Raw genomic sequence first — 25836 nt, 5'->3', positions numbered from 1 at the left:
TTAAATATAGTGAACTGTAAAATTTACTGAAAAATACAAATCTTTTTTTGTTTATGTTCTTTCTTTCTTTCTTTCTAACATTGTCAAAATCTTGCAGATGTATTTTACGATTAATTGATCATTTGTTAATGTAAAACATTTGACTGTTTATGTAAATTATTTGACAACTGATTACAAAAAACCTGATAACTAACAAGCCTAAACAAATATTACTATAACATAATTGTATTAAAATACATAATACGCTTTAGCCTTTTGTTTGTAGGCTTGTAGTCTGTGATTTTTCATAGGCAAAATGATTTAAATTATGTTTGAGAAGAAAATGGCAGTTTGTTCATCACAAGTGAGTGAAACAGCTGTGTGGCTGGTGATCTCAGCGGCTGCTTACATAATGCATTTATAGCGCTGAAACAAAGAGGGAATTGTCTTTGCAAAGCCTGCAAGCTTGAGTCCAGACTCATACCCATACCAGACAAATCCATCCCAAGTACCTGTCCCTCTCTTACACTTTCAGCAATCTGATTTCCAAGAAAAATAAACAACTCTCCCACATGGAGTCACATTTATGAACCAACAGAGAAAAAAAATACAGTTCAAGAGATTTTCTCAGGAAAGGATAAGATACGTGTGAGAAAGAAGGTTTGAGTGGAAGTACAAGAGAGGGAGCGAAAGAAGAACATTCCAGAGTTTTCCCTCTCACTTCTGAGAATGAGCTGAAGGAAAGTTCCCACATTGATAAATGATAGCGCTTTAAAGTGTACGAGGGAAAACAGGTCAACGTATTCTTTCAGATTGTGCGTATTTGCAGTTTATGACCACATCCATTGTCAGCTGTCTCTGACAAAATGAGAAAAATAAGTAAGAGAGGTATGGATTTCATGACATTCATTAAATGTCCCTAATACATGACAAATAGAATATCAATAAATTATTGAATGTGTCATTTATTCTTGTGGTACATTTTTAAGTGCTTAATGAGGACAGCAGGTGGGCCAGGAGTAACTGTAGTAACTAGTTACAGTAGCCTATGCTTGCAGTAATTAGTATAGTAACTAATTACGGTTCAGCTTTCAGTAATAATATTACAGTTACCATCCATTAAACAGATTGTTACTTTTGATGCCTCAACCCCTACTGATTTGAAGTCCAACAATCCAACCATGTTCATGACTTGCACAGGCACATAAAGTCACCAGTGCAGAAGGCAAGCTTGGAAATATGGAAAGGCTTACATTCAACAGATGTAAATATTGCTATTACATGTATTTTGTCAGGAGAAAAGATGATCTGAAATGGCATTACTTTACACTGGCATAACATGGCTGGTCCGCCCACATCCCTCTGATCTTGATAAAAGCTGTATAAAATCTTTTTAGAAAACAAAAACATTTTCTTATGAACTTTTGCGATTTCTTGATAAAAATACATCATGGAATATATTTGCATATGGGTTACATAAATTATAGTTGCAATTAGCTTCAAGATACGGATGACAATTAGTAATATTATCACTTTACTTAAAAGTCACTATCAATCACCAAATACTTTGTAATAACTCCTGACTGCGATCCAGTGTGGATTTTGGGCAAATGATGAAGCAGAAGAATATTGTTAATTAAGAATTTTATGGGGAACATATGGAATTACAATTTATGTGTGGCCTGAAAGAAAAGCAATAGTAGTGTAATGAATTACTGTTGTCGAAAAGTAATAAGTAATATTAACACTTTTGAAAGAAGTAAGTAACGACTAATAAATTATTATTATTATTTATGTAAATAACGAAGTTATTCCTTAAGTAACAAACAATTATTTACATGCAGTCTTTACATAATCATTTGGTTATAACGCATTGTAAATACCGTTATAATGTTGTGCATATGATGTTCTTTTTTAATTTTTCGTATATATATATATATATATATATATATATATATATATAATTATTATTTTTATTTTTCTCTCTGTATGAAAGGTTTATAAGCTTAAAGGGAATTGTACATCCCAACACTTCCGCGTGTGTGATTAAATTATACTAAGCGCTTTTAGTCTATTCATACACACAAATAGCCTAATTCGGTTATCTGAGACATTAAAACGTTTTTCGGTGTTTAAAAAAATGGCTGAACAGAAAATGACATTCTTGTTTCTCTCAGTCTAGCTCCAATGGGGGATAATCAACTTCTCAGGCTTGTTTTGACATTGGAGATAAACCAGTGGAAAAACTTCTTCCAAGATGTCTCATGGGTTCCTCCATACTTCGTGAGTAGTGTTCGTTTGTGATTGAACACTGACACCTATCGATGACTATGAGAACATGCAGCTTCTTAACCCAAACACACAGAAGCAGCAAATACTATACGTAGTTCACATCAGTTACTTTGTTTTTTGTTCTAGGACAAGACTTTTTTTTTTTTTTTACAGTCAGGTACAACCACGTTTAGGACAAAAACGCTGAAAAGCATAGGCAGGGTAGGCATGAGAAACGTGCTCAGTGTTGTTACTAAAAGTGCCCACAGGGTGGCAACACAAAGACAGACCCAAAAACAAGTACCTCAAAGATGGATACTCCCAAAACACACGTCGTGTGTTCTGACGATTTCTGCACTCCCTTGAGTGACAGGATAGTTGAGGAGGGAGGGAGTAACTTCATACATTTTGTTTGTTGTAAATAAATGTGGTATTTTCCCCCCGACACACATCTATTGTCTCAAACAGTTATCACAACAGAAATTACAGCTCTAGGCAATTAAAACTGGTTTCAGTATAGCCTCAAAAGCCCAGGAACTACTTTACATTGGACCAAAAAAAAAAAAGTTTATCTTAAAAAAAAAAAAGCTTTATTTTTATTTTATTTTTTATTCAGTTCATTTTAAATATACAGCTCTACATTAACAATTGCTCAGCTGAAATACAAAGTCCAAGATGCATACACAGGATTGTGTGTGTGTGTGTGTGTGTGTGTGTGTGTGAGAGAGAGAGAGAGAGAGAGAGAAAAAAAAGAAAAAAAAACTTTTGTAATTATACTTTTTCTAGGGGCTACAAAGCACCCAACTTCAACAACGTTTATACTGTTGCCGGCATCCTGTTACATAATCAGCAAATACATTCATCGTATTAAATACCACAGATTTCTTGGTGTTGAAATGTCCTCAGGATAAGTGTAAAATGTAAACTTGCCAGTTACATTCAAGCATTTTTCAAGTTTAAATTAAGTTCTCTGCATCATTCTTCATTTATAATATCTATAGTTACACTTCTAAAATAATTGGCAGTTGAGAAAGGCTGTCGCCACAAAACGTCATCTTCAATGAACAATCCCCTTTATACATTCCAACTTGACAGCCATAGCAAGCTGAAGAGGAGGATTCTGGGAAAAGGCTCAATGAAATAAAAGGCCTTGGATCCTCTGCATCAGACCTCCCTGCATGTTTTTTTAAAGTCTCTCCCTTTGCTACATTCACCCAGGAAGTCTTTTTCAGAAAGTTCTTCATCCACTGTCTCTCATAAAGGACCCTCGTCCATTTCATCTTTGTCCTCTCCGTGTGGCTCTTTTACCAGGATGTGAAAAAGGGTCTCTTGCAGTGAAAGGTCTGGGTAAATGCATTGCCCAGTTGGACCACACGACCCTGGCCTCCTCCACGGCTCCTCTCCACCACCACACGAGGCATCTGCACTAACTGTATGGGGCTCTTCCCGTCTTTCAAAGCCTGAGTCAGGTTTAAGATCTATTTGATAAGAACAGACAAATATGATTTTACATGCAGTAGAGGCTTTATGCAGCTCTTAAAACACAACACTACTTCCTGATGAAGTCTACTTCTACTTGATTAATTTGCTTCTAATACTATACACTGCTTCTCAAATGTATGAGATTTTTTTTTTTATCTGTATAGAATTTTAGAGGCACAATCCTTTTCTTTGGCATTACAAACCTGAGGTCTAAATTCAGGTCTAAGTCTCAGCTGTGATAGGTTGAAAATAGCATCCCGGCTGCGTGTATTAATATACGTTAGCTGTGAATTTTTCATTATGAAGAGTGCCAGCATTTAGTGAGAGTGAAGCATGCGAGAACACCAAACTATTTCTGGAACAGCCGAGAATGCACGATGTAAAATCATCTCAAAGCATAAAACGTACCTGTCCTCTCATAACGGACATCTGCTTCTCAAACATGGTTTTGTCAAACCCTTTATCCGTCTGAAATCAGAGATGTTAATGCGGAAAGTCATTTAATATTAAAAAGATCCATATAAAACAGAGATTCCTGCAAATTAATGCATAAATGATTAACCAACTTCACTGCAAACTAGTGAGATAGATTATACAGACATGATAGAAAGCAGATTTGCTGAGGTCAGGTCACTTAGAGAGGTCAATAAGTCACTTATCTTTTCCTTGGTTTTATACATTATAAGATTGAATATTTTAAGCAGAGCCACTTAAAATGGGAGGAATATGGAGATGCAAATTCTTTCAGGGTTTTAGTGTGCTGACAGCATGCTAAGCTCCAGCTTGCTAACAGAAACTGACAGCATGCTAAAGCCCTGTCCAAGAAGTTAAGTCTCAAAATAAACTACAGCCAAATCAACACTTTAATAACAAGAAATGCATTGCTCTGAATTGTAAGAGCACAAGTAGAGCACGGTTAAAACCTACCTTGAACATCTCATAAAGGTCCTCACAGAGGTCCTGTACAAAGTTCATGTCAGAAATGCGTGAAAGCACAAGGTCTCTCGTTTCCTGCGAAAACGCCACTTTGGCCTGAGGCAACCATGCCCAGTGGAACGGATCTACATGCACCAAGATAAAAAACTGAAACTATTATTTCACCTGTTAAGTATGACCATTTCTATACGACTAGTAAAATGTTTCTAGTTGATAGATGAAAACTTTTTTTTTTTTTAAAAGCATTTTTTGGAAGAAATACTTTTATTCAGCAAGGACACATTATATTGATTAACTATGACATTGAAGACATTTACAATGTTACAAAAGTAATGGCTGCTGAAAATGTAGCTTTAGCACCACAGGAATAAATGCCATTTTTAATATTCAAATAGAAAACAGTTGAATATATTTTAAACTTATAAAATTAGGAAATCCTTACATGCTCTCCACTCATCGGGGTGTTTAAAAGGGAAGGCCAAACCATTATCTATAGCTGCAATCTGTATGGCCGAGTCTTTTGGGTCAGTCCATTCAGATTCCTGAGGACAAGTGAAAATGAAACTCAGCATTTGTGTTTGGGACGCAATCATCATTACATTCATAAAATAACCCCTGCAGAAACTTGAGCTGATAGAAATGCTTTTGCAATACCGCATCAGTCTTATGTTTCACATGGTCTGATGTTTAAAGAGCTTTACTGTGCATATGGGAGGAACTGTTTACCAAGACATGCCCATGCAAACAAAAACTAAAAAAATTTAATTAAATTAAAAATAAGTCTGTGTGTCATTTTGCATTAAAAAACTTCATATGATACCCCTGCATTTGCACTTCGTTCTCAGTCATGGCACTTTCTTTGAGCTGTTCAGCACTGCAAACAAAGTAGCTCTATAAATATCTCTCAGATTACCTTCTCTGTCTGCTCTCCATCGCCCAGCTTCTCATACTTGATCAACCAGTTATCATTCCCTCTGTCTGAAGAAGCCAAATGAGATATCAGATTTCCTTTTCTAAGGCACTGTAAACAATTAGCATCTATTTTATGTGGTCATAACATCACGCTGAAAGACATGGCACATTTGTCCAGAAACTGGAAATTGAGAAAGATAATGAAAATGTATATATAGTGACCAAAACCAAAGTCAAATAACAAAAATAGCCTTTTTAGAAAAAATTCGATAAGATAAGATGAACACTGTGGTTGCCATGGTGAAGCTTGGTGAGGGAATAAGTTCAAGAGCAAAGGGCTGAACAAAGAAAGAAGTTGAACAGCGGCATTAGGTACCTGTGTTTCTGATGACATAATCCAGCACCACCAGCCTCTCAAACTGAGACTGAAGCTGCTTCCTCATGTTCTCTGGAAGAGGTTCTGCCTCGAACTTCCTCAGCCAGTAGTCTGCTTCATGATAGCCCTCCACAAACAACTGAAATGAGCCCACCTACACAAAAGAGAACAACAAATCATGTTTTTTATGGAAGTATTGCACTCTACTGCTCTCAATTCACTTTTGATGTGACAAGACAGGTGTAAAATCTATAACAAAAAAGTGCTAATAAGAATTTAGAGGTACCAACTCATCATTTTCAGCAAATAATGACACCAAGCAATCATATGGTTTTGGGAAAACCTAGATGTGTGTGTGAATTCATGCTTAATTCATGCTTTGTGTTCCACACAAGAAAGATATAGAGGTTTGAAACAAAATGAGGGTGAGTAAATGAATTAGGATCATTTTAGAATTGGTTTGTTACCTTTGGAGGAAGACCAACTCTGTGAAACCGTCGTCCAACTTTGGGGACTTTCTCCAGTGCATATTTCTTACCACGAGATTTGGCACGGTCAATTGCGCTGTAGTGAAAAGTCTCGCTGGCCAAATTCACAACCTGAAAACAAAGGGCGAAAGGTTTGGTTCTTTAATTCCAAGAGCAAAGCTTTTTCTTAAAGTAGATTGAAATGCTTCTAGAACACCCATTCTAACCTTAGTTTTGGGTACAATCCCCAAGCCCAGTTTTTGGTCAACGAGCGAGGCAGCTGCCTCAGAGAGGTAGCCCTGGTTAGGAATGAGGCAACCACGGCCAAAACAGCACGGGCAGCAGACTTTATGAAAATATTTGGTCCATTTAGGGTTTAAATGACCGTAAGGCTCCTCTGATTTTGGTTTAAATACCCCAATGATTTTCTAAAGGAGAGAAGATACAGGCATCAAGAAAAATCTAATTTAACACCAAATAACTACTATGAATTATAATGTGATAGGAAATGTTTCCGAGAGAATGCATAAATGTATTCGTTTAGCTCACAGGAGAGAGGTGATCATGCATGTATTATCCTACGGTAAACACTGCTAAGTGTTTTTTTTTATCCCATTAGTTTGTTTTTATGACTTTTAAAACAGATTATTTCAGGGTCGATTTCAACATTTAACATTCAAACACACATACCCCTTTGGGATCCTTGACAAAGTAGCTTCCACTGGATCCTTGTGAGATGCGTTCGGGAAAGACGCCGTTTTCTATTGCCTGCTCAGCCCTCTGGATAATTTCGGCAAACTCTGGGTCTTCTGGGAAATGGTTGAATTCTCCACTGCTATTACCTATGTGCACACATTCAAAGTGATTCAAATGTACAGTGCGGCAAATACTTTCTTGTATGTCTGCATTTATATGTAAATGTGTCCCCTCATCTTAAAAGGCCATACAGCAGAACGTTTGGGAAATTTATTTTTTTTTCAATAATTTCCGCCAGAGTGAAACTCATGCTCAAGGCCATTTTTATCTGGAACAAAATTGAACCTTCAATTTAGTCAAACCGTTGTGCTCTGTCTGCAAACTAGCCTTCAGAAAGATACAAATTAAGAGAGCACTGGGCATTTCTGGAGTGCAAAGAAGAGATATATATATATATATATATGTGTGCGGTAGATGAAAGGTTCAATATCAAAGTGATTCATCTAAAGACCGGCAAATGAAATGTTTTAATTTACTGTACAAGACTGACAGCTTGAAAATGGGTTCTTATAACTATTTTTGTAAGATTTTGCAGAAGAAAAAATTTACTATACTTCCTGTGTATGCACAAAGGTGACTTCTACATTTTCCTAAGACATTAAAGGCACATTTAAGTCATTTTTACCCCGATATGCATAATTATCTTATTGTGAACAATTCATCCATGCATGTTTAACTTTATAAGACCTCATAATTCTTAATCAAAATTTCACAGCTCAAACATCTTCGAAAAGGCTGACTTTTTTCTAACAACATATACTGGACTTCTCTAAATATTTTGTACATTTAAAACCCAGCCCTTACTTATAATCAACTTTTAGCGTACATTCAGATCTGTCCCCATGTACGTATTCAAAAACTGATCGATAGAACAAAGTCTCTATCATTCTTTTTTTTTTCTGCTGAAAATCAGTTCCACTTGGATGCATCAATACGGAAAAACAATGTTGCTGCTTCTATTACATAACATCTTTGGATTAAACATTTATTCATAGATTAGATTCAACTTTACTGTCATTGCACATTTAGGGTACAAGGCAACAAAATGCAGTATCATGTGTTTTAAGTGTGTATTTAAGGCGTCACGTGTCATGAATCATGTACTTCAGGGGAAAACAATGGTAGATGCTGCAGTATCACCTTTGTACTTTATTTACAACTTAAAATTTGACTAATAATTACAAAGAAACAAAGCAGCAAGTAACACTCTGAAATAAATGATTATTTATTTATTTTTATAAGTACAAAGACTGAAATAGGATTTCCTAACCTAACGATTTACCTATACCCCTGCAGGGGCGCATATTGGCACTTAAAAAGATACAAATTATTCTTTATTCTTTTTTTTTTTCTTGAGGTCATCTTAAAATAATAATAATAAAAAAAACAAACAAAAAAAAACATTATTTTAAGCTTACTGATAGAAATGACATGGTAAGGAAATTATAAACATTTATGCATTTAGCAGACGCTTCTATCCAAAGCAACTTACAGTGCATTCAGGCTATACTTTTTTTTTTCTAGCAGTATGTGTAAATTTGTGACATCACACCAATACTACCGATTACACTGCACATTTTAAAAGAGAAGACACTCATAATCCATAGCACTTTAATATTTAACATTAGATCTTTACATTTTTCCATTTCTTTGAAAGAAACAAATGCTTGAAATGGTGGATTCTTTATTCTTTTTTTATAGCCACAGAAAGACAAACGTTTTGATGGAAATGCTCTATATACAATTTATTACGTACATTAACAACGATTCAGGCAAATATAATGTAATTTATTGGAAAACTAGGTGAATGGCGCTTTGTGACGCAACCCGGAAAACTATCGGCATGAACATTTTCGCCAATAACCGATACATACTTGATTCAAATTGTTTTTGTTTTTTTTGTATTCTGAACAAACCACATAAAATTGATCGAAACCACACCTGATCGAAACCAAATCCAAAAGTGGTTTGACATTCTCAGCTGTAGAGAGAGAGACTTGCGGCATCTTGCTGATGCGTACATTATTATAACTATAGCAACCGGTGCAGCAACACAGATTATCAGATGTAATTACTTGCAAAATGACAGTGCAGACAGTAAATAAATGTACCTAAAGATCAAGTTTGAAAACGAGTGTGAACAAAGCCTAACACACATACATGTCACATGACAACCGTACCCAGGGAGGGTTTTATTTCACCAAAACTATCATGCTTTTATTCAGAATCCACTACACTGAATGCAAACACTGCAGTAAAACTAACTAAAAGAGATCTACATGAGCTCTAAAAGGTAAAACACACGACACAAACACACTGTGCTGATGGTCTCTGGGCAGCATTCTCTGGGTGAATAAGAGAGTCAATTGGACACAGAAACACCCAACCTCTCTGATGGCCATTAAACATTTAGAAGACGACAAGTGCACTTTCCCTCTCTTGTACACACAGACACATCCATACAAACACATATCTGCATACCATAAATATAAATGATCATAAATGGTATGATTTTTAAAGACTCTTAGCTACAACGTGTGATTATGACAAACTTATTCTGCTCCCCAATTCATTCAATATAGCTATAGTTGGTCAAACTGCTTTTGTAAACCCTGTGAGACATCGATCTAATACACAAAATAAAAGAGAGCCAGTTTTGAAGCTGAAATGAACTGAAAATGCAGCCGTCATTGTCATGCCACAAAAATTGCATGAGTTCGAAAAGACCCATTCCGCTACAAGTTCTCTTTCCGATCTTCTGGATATTTTAGGCTCACTGGACACATCTGACAATTAAGAATACCATTCTTTTATTTTTTAACAGTACTATTTATAATTCCACACTACAGAAATTTGCACAAAATAAAAAACCTTCTCTGGTGATACAAGACCTAGCAAGCTTCGAACCCTGTAGAGTTTATTAATGCGATAATGACCAGCTGACTGCACAAAAAATACCCTTTAAAAAGTTAAAATTTAAAAGGTACTTTAATTTTTTTTTTCTTCAAATCACCAAGCATGAGAGGATGTTCTAGTATACCCCCGTCAATGTGATCTTTAAATCTCCCCAATCATATTTTCTAATTTCAGCAAGGAGGCTGAATTTAAATGTAATAATTAAATGTACTATTTGCATGCTTTGTGGAAATAATTTTGCCAATAAAACAAACATAGCACATCACAGTGATGCAACACTAAAAATATCTTCATTTTAACTATGCACTGCAACTCTGTGAGAGACTCTAGTTTCATTTTCCTTCACTGAGGACTTAGATGTAGATCTTATAGAGATAGAACAGAAGCCAGTGTCTCTCTGCTGATCTGCATTCAAATGAACCATTCAAATGAAAACTTTATTGCATCAATAGAGCCCACAGCTGCACGTGTAATCTTGTTCGTACAGATGCACCTGGCAAGACTAAACCACATGCAACACACAGAAACATCCAAGCACGAATAGCAAGAGTTGAGAAGATACCCTAGCACCTGCTGTGGTGTCACCTGAACACGTGTGTCCCGGGTTCAAAGAGCATGTAAACTGAACTGCCGAAATGGTTGCATAACGGACCATGTTCTGAGATAAAGCAGATGGAGTAACAGCACAGAGAGCAAGATGTGTGGGAGGGAATTTAGAATATTTAGAGTATTCATAATATTTTGCATGCAAACTTGTTTTATATGTCTAGGACAGAAATGAAAAACTCTCCTCTCTCTCTCTAAAAATAAATAAATAAATAAAAATAATAATTCCTTTCAAAGTTCCCCAAGGCATATAAGATGTTTTTGGAACACTGCGCGCAAATGAAACAGAACACGCGAGGTTGCTATGGAAACTAATCCAGACGGGTCCCTAGTGCGTTCTTTCACCGGTTCGATTCAGATTAAACAACAAAAGGACGAAAAATCGTTTAAGAGGGGGCGTGGTTATGTTTAAATAAAGGCATGACCGACTGTTCAAATTATGTTAAATTAATAATGTGTGAAATTGGTCGACTCCTTTAAAAAGTAGGAATGAAAACATATATATTGTATGCAAACCTGAAACATTGTAACGTCTGGGAAACAAAACCAAAAGGTTTTGAAGTGTGACGCCTCTACTTAGAGTCAGTTTAATCTGAATACATGTTGATCAGATTATATCCACCTCATATATCTCACCTGGGGATGCCAGATTTTCAGATGATGAGCTTTGTCTGTTTCTCCGCGTCCTTTTCTCTCTTCCAGCCCGAGGTGAGAGATTTCCGGCAGGTCCCGGTAACAGTAGAGTATCTTCCCCGGACCCGTCCGCTTCCAGCTCCGTCAGCACGCTTTCCGTCGAGTTCGAGATCCGGACCGCTGCCCCGGGGTTCAGCGAGAGTCCTAGAGACGGCGCCGGCCGGGTCTTCTCAAATAACACCGCTGGCACCTCCGACGAGAGAAAGTTCGTCTCCGGTGTTAATGTTAAATCTCCGTCGCGTTTCTCCGGCTCGCCGTCGGTGGGATCGCATTCTGCCATCATCGTGGACTGTGGGTGTACTTTGTCTATGTCCGGAGAAACCCAGACACCTCTCAAAAACCGCGCTTCATATCTGCGAGTCCGTCTTTAAAAGGCTTTTGTTTTCTTTCTTGAAGATGACGCGCAGATGCTCTCAACTGTTTGACGTCCACATCATTCGTCACCATTACCGACTTCCTCTATTTTCAAGCATGCGCACTGTTAAATCTCACAGTCGAACAGGTTTCTTAAAGGCGCAGTAACGCCTAATTGATTTAACAAATAACGGTGTGTGTGAAAGGTGAAGGAAGCTTTTCGCCATTTTTTTTTTTTTTTTTTTTTTTTGTTGTTTGTTTGTCTGTTTTTTTTTTTTTTTTTTTTTTTTTGAGTATGATAATGTAGTTCGTTTTTTATGTTTTGTACAAAAATACATTCGGCAAGCATGTATGCAGCAAACATGCAACTCTGTGGAGTAGTTATAGTGCTTATTTAGCAATTTGTTCTTCCCAGCCCTCACAAACAGATGCTTTTAAATTCATATTTAGGTAACATAAATTAATGACACAAAGACCGCACTCCTGATCCCATAAGCACCTCATCAACGTGAGAGAGAGAGAGAGAGAGAGAGAGAGGTTTAATGTAAAGGGGAAAAAAAGTTTTATTTTGACCACATTCTATGTTGATAATTCTAAAATAAAGATATACATGAGGAAACAGTTCATATAAGTATAAAATATAAATTTCAAAGTTGGAACTGATTTTGCGAGCTGGCAGCAGATATGATGGATCAATATTTTCCCTACTCTTGGAACAATTTTTTTTTTCAAGCAGCGATATGTATGGGAAATACAACAGTGATTAGTGTTTTTATTATATATATATATATATATATATATATATATATATATATATATATATATATATATATATATATACACATTTGATTTATGTGGCAGAGGTAAGAATTAAGTCCTTGATAAACTGTAATAAACAAGGACAATATTTAATCTGAGAAACCATAAAGTACACTACATTTGGCCCTCCACGTTGTGCAAAACTCCTGAGTTTTTGAGAACGTTGAACATACACTTTTTCTCTCACTAACATACATCATATCAACTGTTATACTTTCATTTTAAGATATAAAGAATAAAACCACAGTATCAAAGACAGAAAGTCCACTGAAGAAGAAAAAAAGTAAAACAACCCAATCCTAGCATTCATTACATTAAAACTTAAAACATAAATGGTGTAATATTATAGATAATATTGTAGACTTTAATGGAAGACTTTTATTTTTTGGTAGTTATTTTTTGGGGTTATGTTGCCCTTCTCATTTGATTTAATTTCATAATATTCAATACCTTCATTAAATTTAAACTGGTCCAGAGACTTTCAGAATTCTTTCATATCATCATTTAGGAAATTCCATAGTCAATCATAATCCACCATTGAGCTTCAAAATGTCATTCATTAACCCAAACGAGTTAACTGAATTTAATTTTAGCAGAATCTGGCCTTGGCATTTTAGCATTCATTCTGAGGGCTTTGTTGAGTCCACAGAGTTATCTTGGCACAGTCACATGCTCTTCTTTTTTTCTTCTTTCTGCACTTCACAGATAATAGCCAAGTTCTATTCCTGGATCATGTGTGAGTTTTAGTCTCTGCACAGATGTTCCGAGATCTGCTGATTTTCTACAACTAAAAATAATCCAAATAATCTCTTTTTCACAATGAAGACCAGCTCCTAAAATCTGAGTACAGAGATACACATTCAAATCTTCCAGAAGATCTTCTTCCTGTAGAGGAGATAGGCTATGATCACCCATATGGAGGTGGCCACGAGGTTCTGTGCCAGGTGCTCTGCGTGTGATTGGTTATTGGCCATTTTCCAACGAAAAGGGAAATATTCCTCAAACACTTCATGACCCACATAAACCAAAATGGAATTCATACCTGCCAAACAGAAGGAAAAACTTGAAAGCAAACAAACACAAGTATGCAGAATAGTGTTAGTTAGCATAAACTTGGGCTGCATGATAATGGTTTTTATTTTAAAAGTATAATAAAAATGTATGTATTGTTTAACAGAATGATTACATTTTCAAGAAAACGCACAAATCAAGAGAACATCAACTTGCACAATTTGCTCATAGATTTAGCTGCATCAATCAGCTGCGTAAAAGAAAACCAACTGACTATATTACTCTTTAATTTGAGCAAAATATCAGTGGCAATATCCAACTTACATTTTTTGGTGGTGTTCAGACCATCAGCACTTTTTATGTATTGTAGCAACAGTGTATGTGCATGGTTGCCAGGTTGGAAAGAGTTTCAAGCTATCATTGCAGTGAAAAAAAAAACAAAAAACAAAAAACAGTGTCTTACATGGCTCCGGGCGTGAACAAAAGCCTCACGTAGTCAATCGATTGCATTTTTGTACGAAAAATATCCATATTCAAAACGTAATAATCACTTGAATTTAGCTTGCTCTCAAAGCTGCAAGACGGAAGCAGTTCCGGGGGATGATGTATGAGGTCAGCGAGGCCTCGTGAAAACCAACGTTTGTTTACAGGATCAAAAGAAGCAAAGTTTCCTTACTTAAGCAAAGGAAAACCAGTGTCCTCTTGGCTTATATCGGGATCCTCTGACATTCTTCTTTACAAATCTTCATTTTATACTTTTAATTAGTGACAGCTGTTTTGTTTTGATCTCTCCGCCGAGTTTCCACGTGCGTCACTTCTTAGCGGCACATATGCAAAGCTGACCTCATACGTAATTAACCGGGAACTGCTTCCATTTACAACAGTGAGTGCCACATAGTGATTATTACATTTTGAATATGGACATTTTTTTAACAAAAATGCATCGATTCGCTAGGAGTCCTTTGTTCACCCCCCGGAGCAGCGTGAGACACTTTTTTTTATGAAAGGGCGCTTTTTATTTCACGCTTTTTGGACTGAAGCAATGCAACACCCACTGACTGCAATGATAGAGCTTGAAAGATCAAAGACAATTTTTAATACAACTCAAACTGGATTCGTCTGAAAGAAGAAAGTCATATACACCTAGGATGCCTTGGGGGTGAGTAAAACACAGCCTATTTTAAATTTTTGGGTGAACTAACCCTTTAATGCCGTCTTCTTTTTTCAATTTGGTTAAACTGTCACCATGATTAAAGCTAGCTATCTGAATAACAATAAATCCAGTTTAACGGCACAGGCATTTTAAGGTAACTCTATCGCCCCCTTGAGTGCTGAGGTTTGTTACTGTCACAATGATAGCTACTAACTTATAAGAGTCAACTCTTAAATGCAAGTCGTGAGTTTAGGTACATTAATTCAGGCTGTGGAGCCTCAAGTCTTAAGAGCTTACCAGGGTAGAAGAAGGGAGCACCAGACCACCACTTCTTTACATCCACCAAATAGTAAAAAACTACCAGCGCCACAAAAGCAAAACAGCTGAGAGTCGTAACATAGGACAAAGACCTGAAAGTCACAAGACAGAAGCCATGAATCATACAGCATACAATGCATTCCTCTTTTAAACAGGTTAGCAAATCTGGTATTATACTTCCTGCTTCTGGAAGTGCTGTCATAAAATGAAGATTTTTCTGACCACAAATGAAAAATATTATATATCTTTTACAAATTATAATGAATAAGACAACCGATACATGCAAGCAAGACTGAGTTTACCACAAGTTTTTGTTGACAGGGATGAAGCCGTCATTTCTGGAGCACTTGGTCAATACAGCTGAGATGATTCCCTGAATGCAAAGTTAGACATCATGAGATTTCCACAATTTTAAACCTGTAACAAAGCTTTATTTAAATATTGATTCACGGAGTAAATTACAAATTATATTTGAACTATCAGCCAGTTAATACAGTTTTTGTAAAAGAGAATAGACTTTAACCAACACTATTACATGACTCTGAAGTACCTGATTGTTTTTGGTCAATCATGGCTCTCTGTGGTGAATATGTATTTATTTTTGTTTATTTTTGACTGCTAAAGTGCATAACTGACCATTGTGCCAATTGTTTCATGTCGATTTTAGGTCTCTCTAGGGTTTCTTTCGTCTCACATAATAAAGTAATTTCAACTCAAAAAATAAGTATTTCATTTGAATTTATTATGTATTAGGCAAGTAGCTGTGTAAAACTTATTAAAAATATATCCCTGATTAAACGCTGTTGTATTCTCTATTGTACTAATGAAAGGCAATATCATTCTTAATTTATTTCACTTTCGGCATATATTATAATTATTAAAACAGTAATACTGTGAACTACTATTACAATTTTTTTTTTTTTTTTTTTTTTTGTATAATGACAAAACTGAATTTGCAGCAGCCATTTCTTCAGTTTCACATGATCCGTCTAATATGCTGATTTGCTACTAAAGAAGCATTCCTTATTATTATCAATGTTGAAAACAGCTGTGCTGCTTAATATTGTTGTGGAACCTGGAATGCATTTTTACAGGACCCTTTGAAATAGATCAGAAGTTCAAAAGAACAGCATTTATTTGAAATAGAAATAGTTTGTAACATTATAAATGTCTTGCTGAATAAAAACTATTTATATATTTTTTTTACAGTAGTATAATTGTAATTTTTAATTAAAGCTATTATGTAAAGTGTTAACAAAAACAAACAATAAGCAAACATACCAGTATGAATCCCCAAATGAGAAATCGTGGGATTATTTGCCTGTGTTGGTCTCTGTAATGCAGCAGAATTTTCCCTGCCTGAAACCCACACAAAATGCAATAGGGCAGGACAATTATTAGATGTGATTCCTGTAAGCACTGCAGAACAAAAATAGTTTGCATGAAGCATGTGACTGCACTGCTGATACTGATACGGTAAGAGCAGGGGGGAGAAGAATCACTGATGCTGCTACGAGAATCAAGTACTGTATAAGGAAACAAAAGTCTGTCTCACCTGAAGACCCAAAAATGCCATCAATACAGAGTTGATGCTTCCCAAAACACCCTCAGGGTCAAAGGGCACCACAGACTGGTACACCACCTAGATATGGGCACCCAAAAACATAATGAAGTGTATCGATGAGTGCCAAAGTAAGAGATGAAAATTAGCTGCGGCTCTAGAAAATAGTGACTACATGTGTCTGTCAGAATGACAACCAGTTCTCATTGTTTTGGTCTCTGTTTACCCGTGATGAAGGCGTCTGGTAAATATGGTTATTTCCCAGCAGCCAGCGATCAATGTAACCTGCAGCTCCACCGGTGCAGTTTTGGTACTGGCCAAAGTCACCAATGCCCCCTGGACCCAAATAACCACTGCAGGAGAGAGACAACAAGAGGAAAAATATAGCAATTAGATGGACATGAGTCATGCTATTCAAAACACTTTCATTTGCATATTCATTTCCATGTACATATCCCATATCTAAGCAATATAATCAATTACAACTGACTAATAATATTATGTTGAACATTGTAAATGAGAACAAATGCTTTATAATTAACCAGGAAAAAGCAGTCACATCTATTCTTCTCATCTCTATGATTTCCTGTCATTTTAACATGTTCCTTTCATGATTGCAAATAAGGCAGGGGATATGGAGACAGATATTTAGGCTGGTCTTAATAAATAACAGACTCATGTCATGAGTAGGATTGTACTTACGTTGGGCAGTCGGGGACTGGGAGGAGGAAGGTCAAACACAACCATATTGTCTCTAAGGCAATCACAACCAGCCATGCGGGCCAGTAGAGGCAGACATCATGCACCGAATACCAACATGTTTCCTGGGAACAAGATGATGGGAAATTTCTATTATTATTACAATGACCGTATTTTCCGAACTATAAGTCACACTTTTTTTCATAGTTTGGCTGGTCCTGCGACTTATAGTCAGGTGCGACTTATTCATAAAAATTTATTTTTCTCTTGGTTCTCGGTTCTAAATAAATGCGACTTATAGTCCAGTGCGACTTATATATGTTTTTTACTCATCATGACGTTTTTTTTGGACTGATGCGACTTAAACTCAGGTGCGACTTATAGTCCAAAAAATACGGTAATAAAAAACATTTTTTTGAAACACATTTTGTATCACTGTGTGATCCATCCTCGCTGAATAAAAGGTTGCAGTTAATCGGTAGTGTATCACAGTTTTCAAAAAATATTAAGCAGTAAAAACTAGGTACAACTGCTAATAATAATAATATGAAATGTTTCTTGAGCAGCAAATCAGCATATGGGAATGATTTCTAATGAAATAATGCCTGCTACTAATTTAGCTTTGCAATAAAAGGAACTAAGAACATTTTCAAATATATTCACATTTAATTTAAATTGTAGTAATATTTTAAAATATTAATGTTTTATCTAATAATTTCTGTATTCTGTTTATTATTATTATTTTTATCTTTAAAAGTGTGATCTTTAAAGTGATGTGACACTCAGCCAAGTATGGTGACCCATACTCAGAATTCGTGCTCTGCATTTAACCCATCTGAAGTGCACACACACACACTGTGAACACACACCCGGAGCAGTGGGCAGCCATTTATGCTGCGGCGCCCGGGGAGCATTTGGGGGTTCAATGCCTTGCTCAAGGGCACCTAAGTCGTGGTATTGAAGGTGAGAGAGAACTGTACATGCACTCCCCCCACCCACAATTCCTGCTGGCCCGAGACTAGAACTCACAACCTTTCGATTGGGAGTTCGACTCTCTAACAGTTAGACCACAACTTCCCCTTTTATCAAATAAATGCAGTCTTGGTAACCATAAGAAACTTATTTTAAAAACCAGTGGGCAGTGCACAGTAAATTATAAATGTTTTCCATAATATTGTACATATACATCTCCAATGTATATTTTTTAGAAATGGATGAATCAAATATTTGGTTATTCATTAATGAGAAAAAAAGCCTGTAAAGCACATAGAGCTGAGTATGTATGTCTATAAAGTGTGTTTATGATTATGTGTCATGTTACGTGCAGAGAAGGATAGCTTGACTCACACTTGACAAGTTGGTAAGTCGGTCCCGTGCCACCATAAGATCCAAGATAGCGACAGCGAGATACGTGAAGCCCAGACGCTGCAATACACCAGGTATACGCAGAGAATCCCAAGACACTGTACAGATACATGGACACATGCATAAAAAAAATCAGCTACATGGACACATGCATAAAAAAAATCCGCATTTCTATTTTTAATAGTGCTAGGCAACGATTAATTACATAAAAAATAAATGTTTTTGTTTATATAATATATGCATGTGTACCATGTATATTTATTATGTACTTATAAAGACACACACACATTCAGTATATATTTAGAAAATATTGACATGTACTAACATGTACATAATTATATAAAAATATTTTATATATATATATAAAAAAAAAAACCTTACGCATGCGTGTATTTATATATAGATAAATACACACAGTACACACATATACATTATGTACAGAAAAACGTTTATTTTGGATGCGATTAATCCCATTGGCCAGCACTAATTTTAAACACTGTTAACTTTTAAATTGTCTTTAAAGTTCTACTTCACATTTCATTAAATTTGACACAATTTTTGTGAGCAGATTAATAAAAAACAATTGAAAGGGTGACATGGAAATTCTGAGTTTGAAAATGTTATAATATTAACAACCCCATGTTCGTGCAGTTTTAGTTTCTTTGTGGATGTATTGCTTATTGAAAAAGGAAGCTGGGGTAAGAAATATATTTATATAGCCAAATGCCTTTTTTACATTATATTTTAGCAAACTGTGATTTTCTACTTACTATTGCTACTTGGAGGAAAACTGTAATCTTGTTAAAAGAGCATTTTAGTGGAGAAAAAAATTCTAGATTTAATACCCATATGTGAGCTAGTCAAGTTAATATTAAATATTTAATAAATTATCAGCATTGTTGATCCATTGTTCTGTATTAAAAAAAATAGGCCAAACATTCCTCCACTTTAGATTTCATAGGGAATGGTTATATGCATGTAATTTAACAGCGACAAACTTACTTTGTTTCAGCTTTCATACTGATGTGTTTCATGACACCTGTATTTCGTTTATAAGCTAATGTAGAATTTGTACAGGCACTGGGCTAGAGATTGGGTTTGTCGGTTTTAAGAAGAAACAGAGCGAAAATGTGATACCACTCACAGGGTCCTTGGCAGTAGTTAGGATTGACGACGATGACTCCGATAAGAAATAGTTGTAAACTCCTCCAGAAAATCTTCCTCAGCAGATGAGTGCGTTTGACACCTCTGCGCAATGAACCGCTCAGGGACAAACCAATAGAGGTACCCATAATAAACACAAACCTGTGAAGACAAGAATTACACAAAGTAAGATAGAATGGGAGAGAGAGAAAAAAGGATACCCATTTCAGAAAGTGCTAACATGATTTCCAACACAGATTAAGAATCATCCACAAACAGAATTGTGTGAAAACCAAGATCTCTTCAACATGTGCTGCACACATTTGTCTGCAGTCTTTGTCGTGTTACCATCCCATTTCCCACTGGTTTCCTGTCTATATATACCACAGAGGCATATATGCACTCATGGGTAAAGACTGGCTAAATGAAAGGTCATTATGGGCCATGCCATATCACAAGAAGGGGGGAAAAAACAGAACATAGAACATGTATTTTTTTTTAAACAAAAATACATTTAGTTTTAACTAAATATATAAATGTTTACATAATATGTGTACTTAGTATGTATATATAAATACAAACATGCATGTATATTTTAGAAAAATATGCTGTTTATATATTAAATATTTATTTATAATATACAATTATATTAATATTAATATAGACATGTAAATATATGCAAATATTTTCAAAATATATACTGTATGTGTGTGTATGTATATATACATAATAAATATACACAAAACACACATATATTATGCAAACAAAAAAAATTATTTTAATCATTTGGCAGCCCTAGAAAATATAAGAAATACGATTGATTTTTTTTTATATATATATAAAAAATAAATATATATTTTAACTATTAATTTAAGACATTTTGATATAATGCATTTAGATACAATGCAACATTTACTTTTAGCAACATTTACAAGTTAAGGCCTTTGTATTAAAACATTTTGGTTTAATAATAATAAATACACTTTCTTCTAAAGTCATCCAAATGTATATGCTATCTGTTTTCGTTATACTGTGTAAAAATGTTCACAAGCATTCAAATACAGGTTGAAAACTCTGCTTTTGCCATCACAGGAATATATTGTGTTTTAAAATGTAAAAAAATGGTATTCATGTTGGTCATTTCATACAGGCTTCAGGTGTAAACCTGAGTAGTGCTGCTGCAGACGCTTTCTTCAGCTGCACAACAGACAAGGTTATTGGGTTTAGTTCAACTGTGAAACCAGTTTATTCTGACTCTGATATGCCACTTTATTTGTGCCACAGTGATAAGAGCCCATGTTTAGCTCAGATATACCATAGCTTATGCCATCACTGATGTGGCTTGCAGATGTGGCTTGCAGAAGCTATTTTACAATACTGCCCTATAAAGAAGCAGCTCGAGCAGTGTGTAAAGAAGCTGCTCTATATGCATGCAGTGTAAGGAATCAGTCAGCTGTGACATCGGATTGACTTACCAAGGAAACACGAGATCAGCCACCGTGAGCCCTGCAAGAGGAAGAACGCATCAGATATCACTTCCTGCTGTCAAACCTCGGTCGATTAAATTCATAACAAGCGCTTTTCAGGCATATTCTCAATATATACACCGTCAGCCAAAAGTTTAGAATAATTTACACTTTAAAAAAAAAACATTTAGTTTGCCAGCTTTGTATTCATATAAAATTGTTAATGAACACTTTTATCAATAACAGTCACTTCGTCGCCCCTGACGCTTGAAAACATGCTAGTGGCTACTATAAAGAAAAAAAATGAGTTTACCGTTCCAACTTTCATGCCTAAAGAACCAGTAACGTCCACCTCCGTAGTTAACAAACACCATAATGACCAGTGCAAGGCTGTGGAGAAAACAGAGTTATGGGCATTTTTGTCTTAACAGAGATCTGGGATTAAACCAAACCACTATTAATAATGTGGTTGAATTCCTACAAATCAGACAGAGAGAAATATAACACCAAACATTAAAATAACTGTAATTCATTTCCAATTCTCAGATGAGGTTACAAGCCACCTTGTTTTAACAAGTTCAAATTTAATCATTCTATTTCAGGATAATGAGACATAAAATGCAAATGGCATTTGACAACCAGCTTCACAGGATGTGGAAGTAGCAGCTTATATGCAAGATCATTTTCACCTGAATTTTTCAATTCCCATCTCAAGCGCATTGGCCCCAAAACAATTAGTGAAAGAGCACCATACCCACGGAAAGTATCCAAAGAACGGAGCCTCCGTCCTGTAGTGGCAGGAATGATCGATTCCATAGAGGCATCTACCAATCTGTTAGGAGTGCCAAGCTCCTGCAGACAAGAGAGCGAGAGAGTGTAAATTAGTGAGAAACGAAGAAAGAATGATCAGTACATTTTTTTCCAACACTAAATCATGCACAATGCCATTTTTGAACTACAGAACTACAGAAACTTCATATTTTGTGATTTGCGTTTATTTTTTGAAGATGTGAAAATCATGCATGGACAATATTAAGAGTGCAAAAAAAAAAAAACTTATAAAATAAGTGAATAGCAGTCTTACCGAGTTTATCAGCCTCTCTGTCTCCACTGTGCTCCCCAAGCGAAGAAGCAGATTTGTCACCACATCCAGTCTTAAAAATAGAAAAGCTCAATTTTACAAGCTTTCTTTAAAGAAGAGCCGAAACAAACTGTTCTGGATTGTTTAAATGTCATCAGTACATTGTGAAAATGATATTTGAAAATGTCTGTACCTTTTAACTGTGTTCCAGATAGCAGATAATGCAGCCAGAAGAGCAAATACCAGGAAAGCAAACAAAATAGCTGGAAAAAAAGAATAAATAAAAAATAAACAAACTCACCTTCCAAGCTTAGGTTAATTTAAATACATTATTTACATTTGTATGTGTAGTCGAAATCAAGCCCAACTTTGCTTCACAGTGTATCACAAGAGCTCATAATCTAAAATCAATCAGAAATGACTTCCTTGAAGTGACTATTGCATGTAATAGACTTGTGGAAGAGCCCTTCGTGAAGGTATTCTGTTGTTCACTTTTGTTCGTAATATCTCTACAAATGGCACCCTGTTCCCAAAATGCCCTTCAAGAATGCAAAAATCAATTTGTAATTTTCCCTGATTAGTATACTGGTTGACCACTAGTAAGAATTATTTTAAAGACAAACAACAAAAAGGTAAAAAATAATTAAAATTAAAAAAATGCAGTGTGCAAATGCAAACTTGACTCACGCAGGTAGCTGTTAATGGGCTCCGAATCAGTGATCATCGAGCAGTTGACCCCTGACGGCTCATTCAGGTTCTTCACCCACAGAGAATAGTTCCCCTTCTCCCCAAAGTGGAAGTTAACCCTGGATAAAAAATCAATTAAAAAATTAATTGTCTGATAATAATATTTTGGTAATAATGGCCAAAGCAAATAAACACTGATCATGTTTTGGTCTGAAACTCTCATTGTTCTGTGTTAAATGTATTAAAGTGTCTAACTCACTTGCATTGCTCCAAGTTTGCAGAGGTGCTGTTGAGCTGCAGCGTCAGCGCGTGTTGTGTGCCTACAACAAACCCCACCGTAGTGGGGGTCCCAGAAGCTGGACTTGCAGGTATTACTCCCAACAGCTGAGGCAAACACTAATGCACAAGCATGCACAGACAACACAGAGGTTCAGTAGGAACAATACTGCAGCATTTAAGGAACAGTTAATCCAAAAATGAGAATTTGCTGAAAATGTACTCATCTCAGGACATTCAATACGTTTTGTCTCAACGGAAAAGATTTGAAGAAATTCAAAAGGAGAAAGTCACTTGCTTACCACTGGATCCTCTGCAGTGAATGGGTGCCATCATAATGCGCAAATATCACAATAATCCACATGACTCCAGTCTAATAGTGAATGTCTTTAAAAAAAAGAAATTATTTTGTAATTTCAAAACTGTTGCATCCAGCTAAAATATGAATCTTCTTTTCATAATATTGCTTTGCTTTCTACAGTAAAAATTTCATCAGAATCCGGAAAGAATTATACACAAACCAAGCATCGTTTACAAGCAAAAATATTAAAAGCAAATACAGTGTGTTGGTGAACTTTGATGAGAGGACAAAGGGGGTGGACTTTTTCACTGGAGGAAGCATTGTTGCCAGTAACATAAAGTTAAAATGCTGGATAAAAATGATACATTTGTTTCTTATACCAACACACAGCTTTTCATTTCACTAAATGGACTGATGGACTGAAATCATGGATTACAGTGAAGTCTTTATCAGCTGTTTGAACTCTCGTTCTGACGGCACCCATTCATTGCAGAGGACGACGTTACGCTAAATTTCTCCAAACCTGTTCTGATGAAGAAACAAACTCATCAACATCTTGTTTGTCCTGAGGATGAGTACATTTTCAGCACATTTTCATTTCTGGGTGAAATATTCCTTTTAGCAGCAATACACACGCACATTAAATGTCATTATCATTATGACAGTATTCAGTATCAATGCTATATTGCATGTATACCCAGAAGACGTATATATGATACCTTGTAACAGTGATCAGAAACCACATATAACATCATGGCATGCTCCATCTCATTGGTAACCGAAAGGGAGGCCTCATCCATCTTCAGCACAGTAGTTCTGCGGTGGGGGTGAGAGGCTGAAAGCAAAGTCACTTCAGTGTCACCAATTATGAAGAATTTTCAACATTAATACATTTAACCTCACAATAAGGCATACACAAACACACACACACACATATGTGTGTGTGTGTGTGTGTGTGTGTGTGTGTGTGTGATCAAAGACTGAAGTACCTCAAGTGACTCACTCACAAACTAGGTATCTTGAAACATGAAACATACCATTGAAGCTAAAAATAAAATGCTCTCTAAAAATGTCGTTCACCAGGTTTTGTGACAAGCCAGAGAGATTTTCTTTGACAAACATATAGAAACATTTCCCGAATATAGGCTACTCACCACTCTGTAGGCTTCAGTTGCTGCCTCTAATTCAATTCAACCTAACTGTAGGTTTGCTAATGAAACAAAACGGTCAGCTGCTTTGGTGCACTCTACTTCTGCAGTTTTACAATAGTGACTCTGTACCTCCTGCAGTCACATGCTTCCACTAATCTGCCTCACAAGAAGCATCATAAAACTGCCCAGATCTGCCAAACGAGGGAAATTTGAATCCATTAATCCCCTAACGTTACATGTACAGTATTTGTTCTGGCTGTATGACGTTACATTGGAGCATCATACTATAGATATTCAAAAGCAAGAATACAAAAGGCTAAGATAAATAATAAGTCTTACACAGAGAAAATGTGTATATAATTCAGATTATAAACATATAATGTTATACATATAGGTAAATCACAATAATATGCTAAAATATTTTAAATATAAATAACAGTTAGCATAGGCTAAAACAGCTAATAGTGGTGCTAGCTGGTAAACGTTATAGCTGGGCGAGATAACTAGTATGGCAAACAAAACGAATAAAAAAACGGAAACCACGGCATTAAGAAATGTGTTTTATATTTAATATCAATTAGATAGATACAACACTGGTGTTAGGGTAAATGACACTCACAGGCAGGTCGATCTGTCATATGAGCTGTACACAGAGCTATGAAAAGCACAATCACTGCACAAACAGTCCATCTGTATTCCCTTTCAGATGCCATAACATCAGATGTCACTGCCTCCTCCTTTCGGTCCTTTCTTAATGTAAAGATCTCCCCTTTTTTCATTACAACATACTTCCGATCCCTCCTTCCTAGTAGCGCAAGTAGTGGAAGAGAGGAGGGTCAAAGTACAAAGAGTAATCGTTGGATGTGTTGGTTCAAACGCTAGCGGTCGCTGCCTACCTAAGCAGCATTTCTGAGGCATCTTCTTGACGATTTCAAAGTCAAAAAAGAAAAAGAAAAAAAATCCCTAACCGACCTTGTGAACAAATGTTTGAACCATAGACTGTAAAAAAGGTTTGAACGCGTTTATGATGTTCATAAATAAGTTTAAAAGTTTAAAC

General features: G+C 35.9%; 2 protein-coding genes across 3 annotated transcripts; both read right to left on the bottom strand.

The window, feature by feature from the left end:
• Window positions 1–2843: 2843 nt before the first annotated feature.
• On the bottom strand, window positions 2844–11865 carry LOC113044153 (phosphatidylinositol 4-kinase type 2-beta-like). Its single transcript, XM_026203814.1, has 10 exons — window positions 11338–11865; window positions 7114–7265; window positions 6651–6851; window positions 6424–6555; window positions 5957–6110; window positions 5582–5646; window positions 5111–5210; window positions 4660–4793; window positions 4141–4200; window positions 2844–3728 (listed from the first exon to the last, which is right to left on the bottom strand). Exons 1-10 carry the CDS (start codon window positions 11675–11677, stop codon window positions 3555–3557), a joined length of 1512 nt encoding a protein of 503 aa, XP_026059599.1. The 5' UTR covers window positions 11678–11865; the 3' UTR covers window positions 2844–3554.
• Window positions 11866–12286: 421 nt separating this feature from the next.
• LOC113044152 (heparan-alpha-glucosaminide N-acetyltransferase) lies at window positions 12287–25615 on the bottom strand. 2 transcript variants are annotated; one of them, XM_026203812.1, is made up of 19 exons: window positions 25399–25534; window positions 24783–24970; window positions 24348–24463; window positions 23311–23447; window positions 23052–23170; window positions 22558–22627; window positions 22368–22437; window positions 22038–22135; window positions 21597–21673; window positions 21293–21323; window positions 19819–19979; window positions 18657–18772; window positions 17313–17434; window positions 16837–16963; window positions 16605–16691; window positions 16331–16408; window positions 15352–15422; window positions 15029–15141; window positions 12287–13609 (listed from the first exon to the last, which is right to left on the bottom strand). In XM_026203812.1, the coding sequence occupies exons 3-19, from the start codon at window positions 24426–24428 to the stop codon at window positions 13428–13430; spliced, it is 1740 nt and encodes a 579-aa protein (XP_026059597.1). In that variant the 5' UTR covers window positions 24429–24463; window positions 24783–24970; window positions 25399–25534; the 3' UTR covers window positions 12287–13427. The 2 variants fall into 2 exon arrangements, with proteins under 2 accessions (XP_026059597.1, XP_026059596.1); XM_026203811.1 differs by lacking the exon at window positions 24783–24970 and having other exon boundaries at window positions 25399–25615.
• Between the last annotated feature and the right edge of the window lie 221 nt (window positions 25616–25836).

The sequence above is a fragment of the Carassius auratus genome, chromosome 26 (genome assembly GCF_003368295.1).
Source record: "Carassius auratus strain Wakin chromosome 26, ASM336829v1, whole genome shotgun sequence".
Taxonomy (NCBI): domain Eukaryota; kingdom Metazoa; phylum Chordata; class Actinopteri; order Cypriniformes; family Cyprinidae; genus Carassius; species Carassius auratus.
Note: the sequence above shows the minus strand (reverse complement) of the source record. Positions and strands in the feature narration are given on the sequence as shown.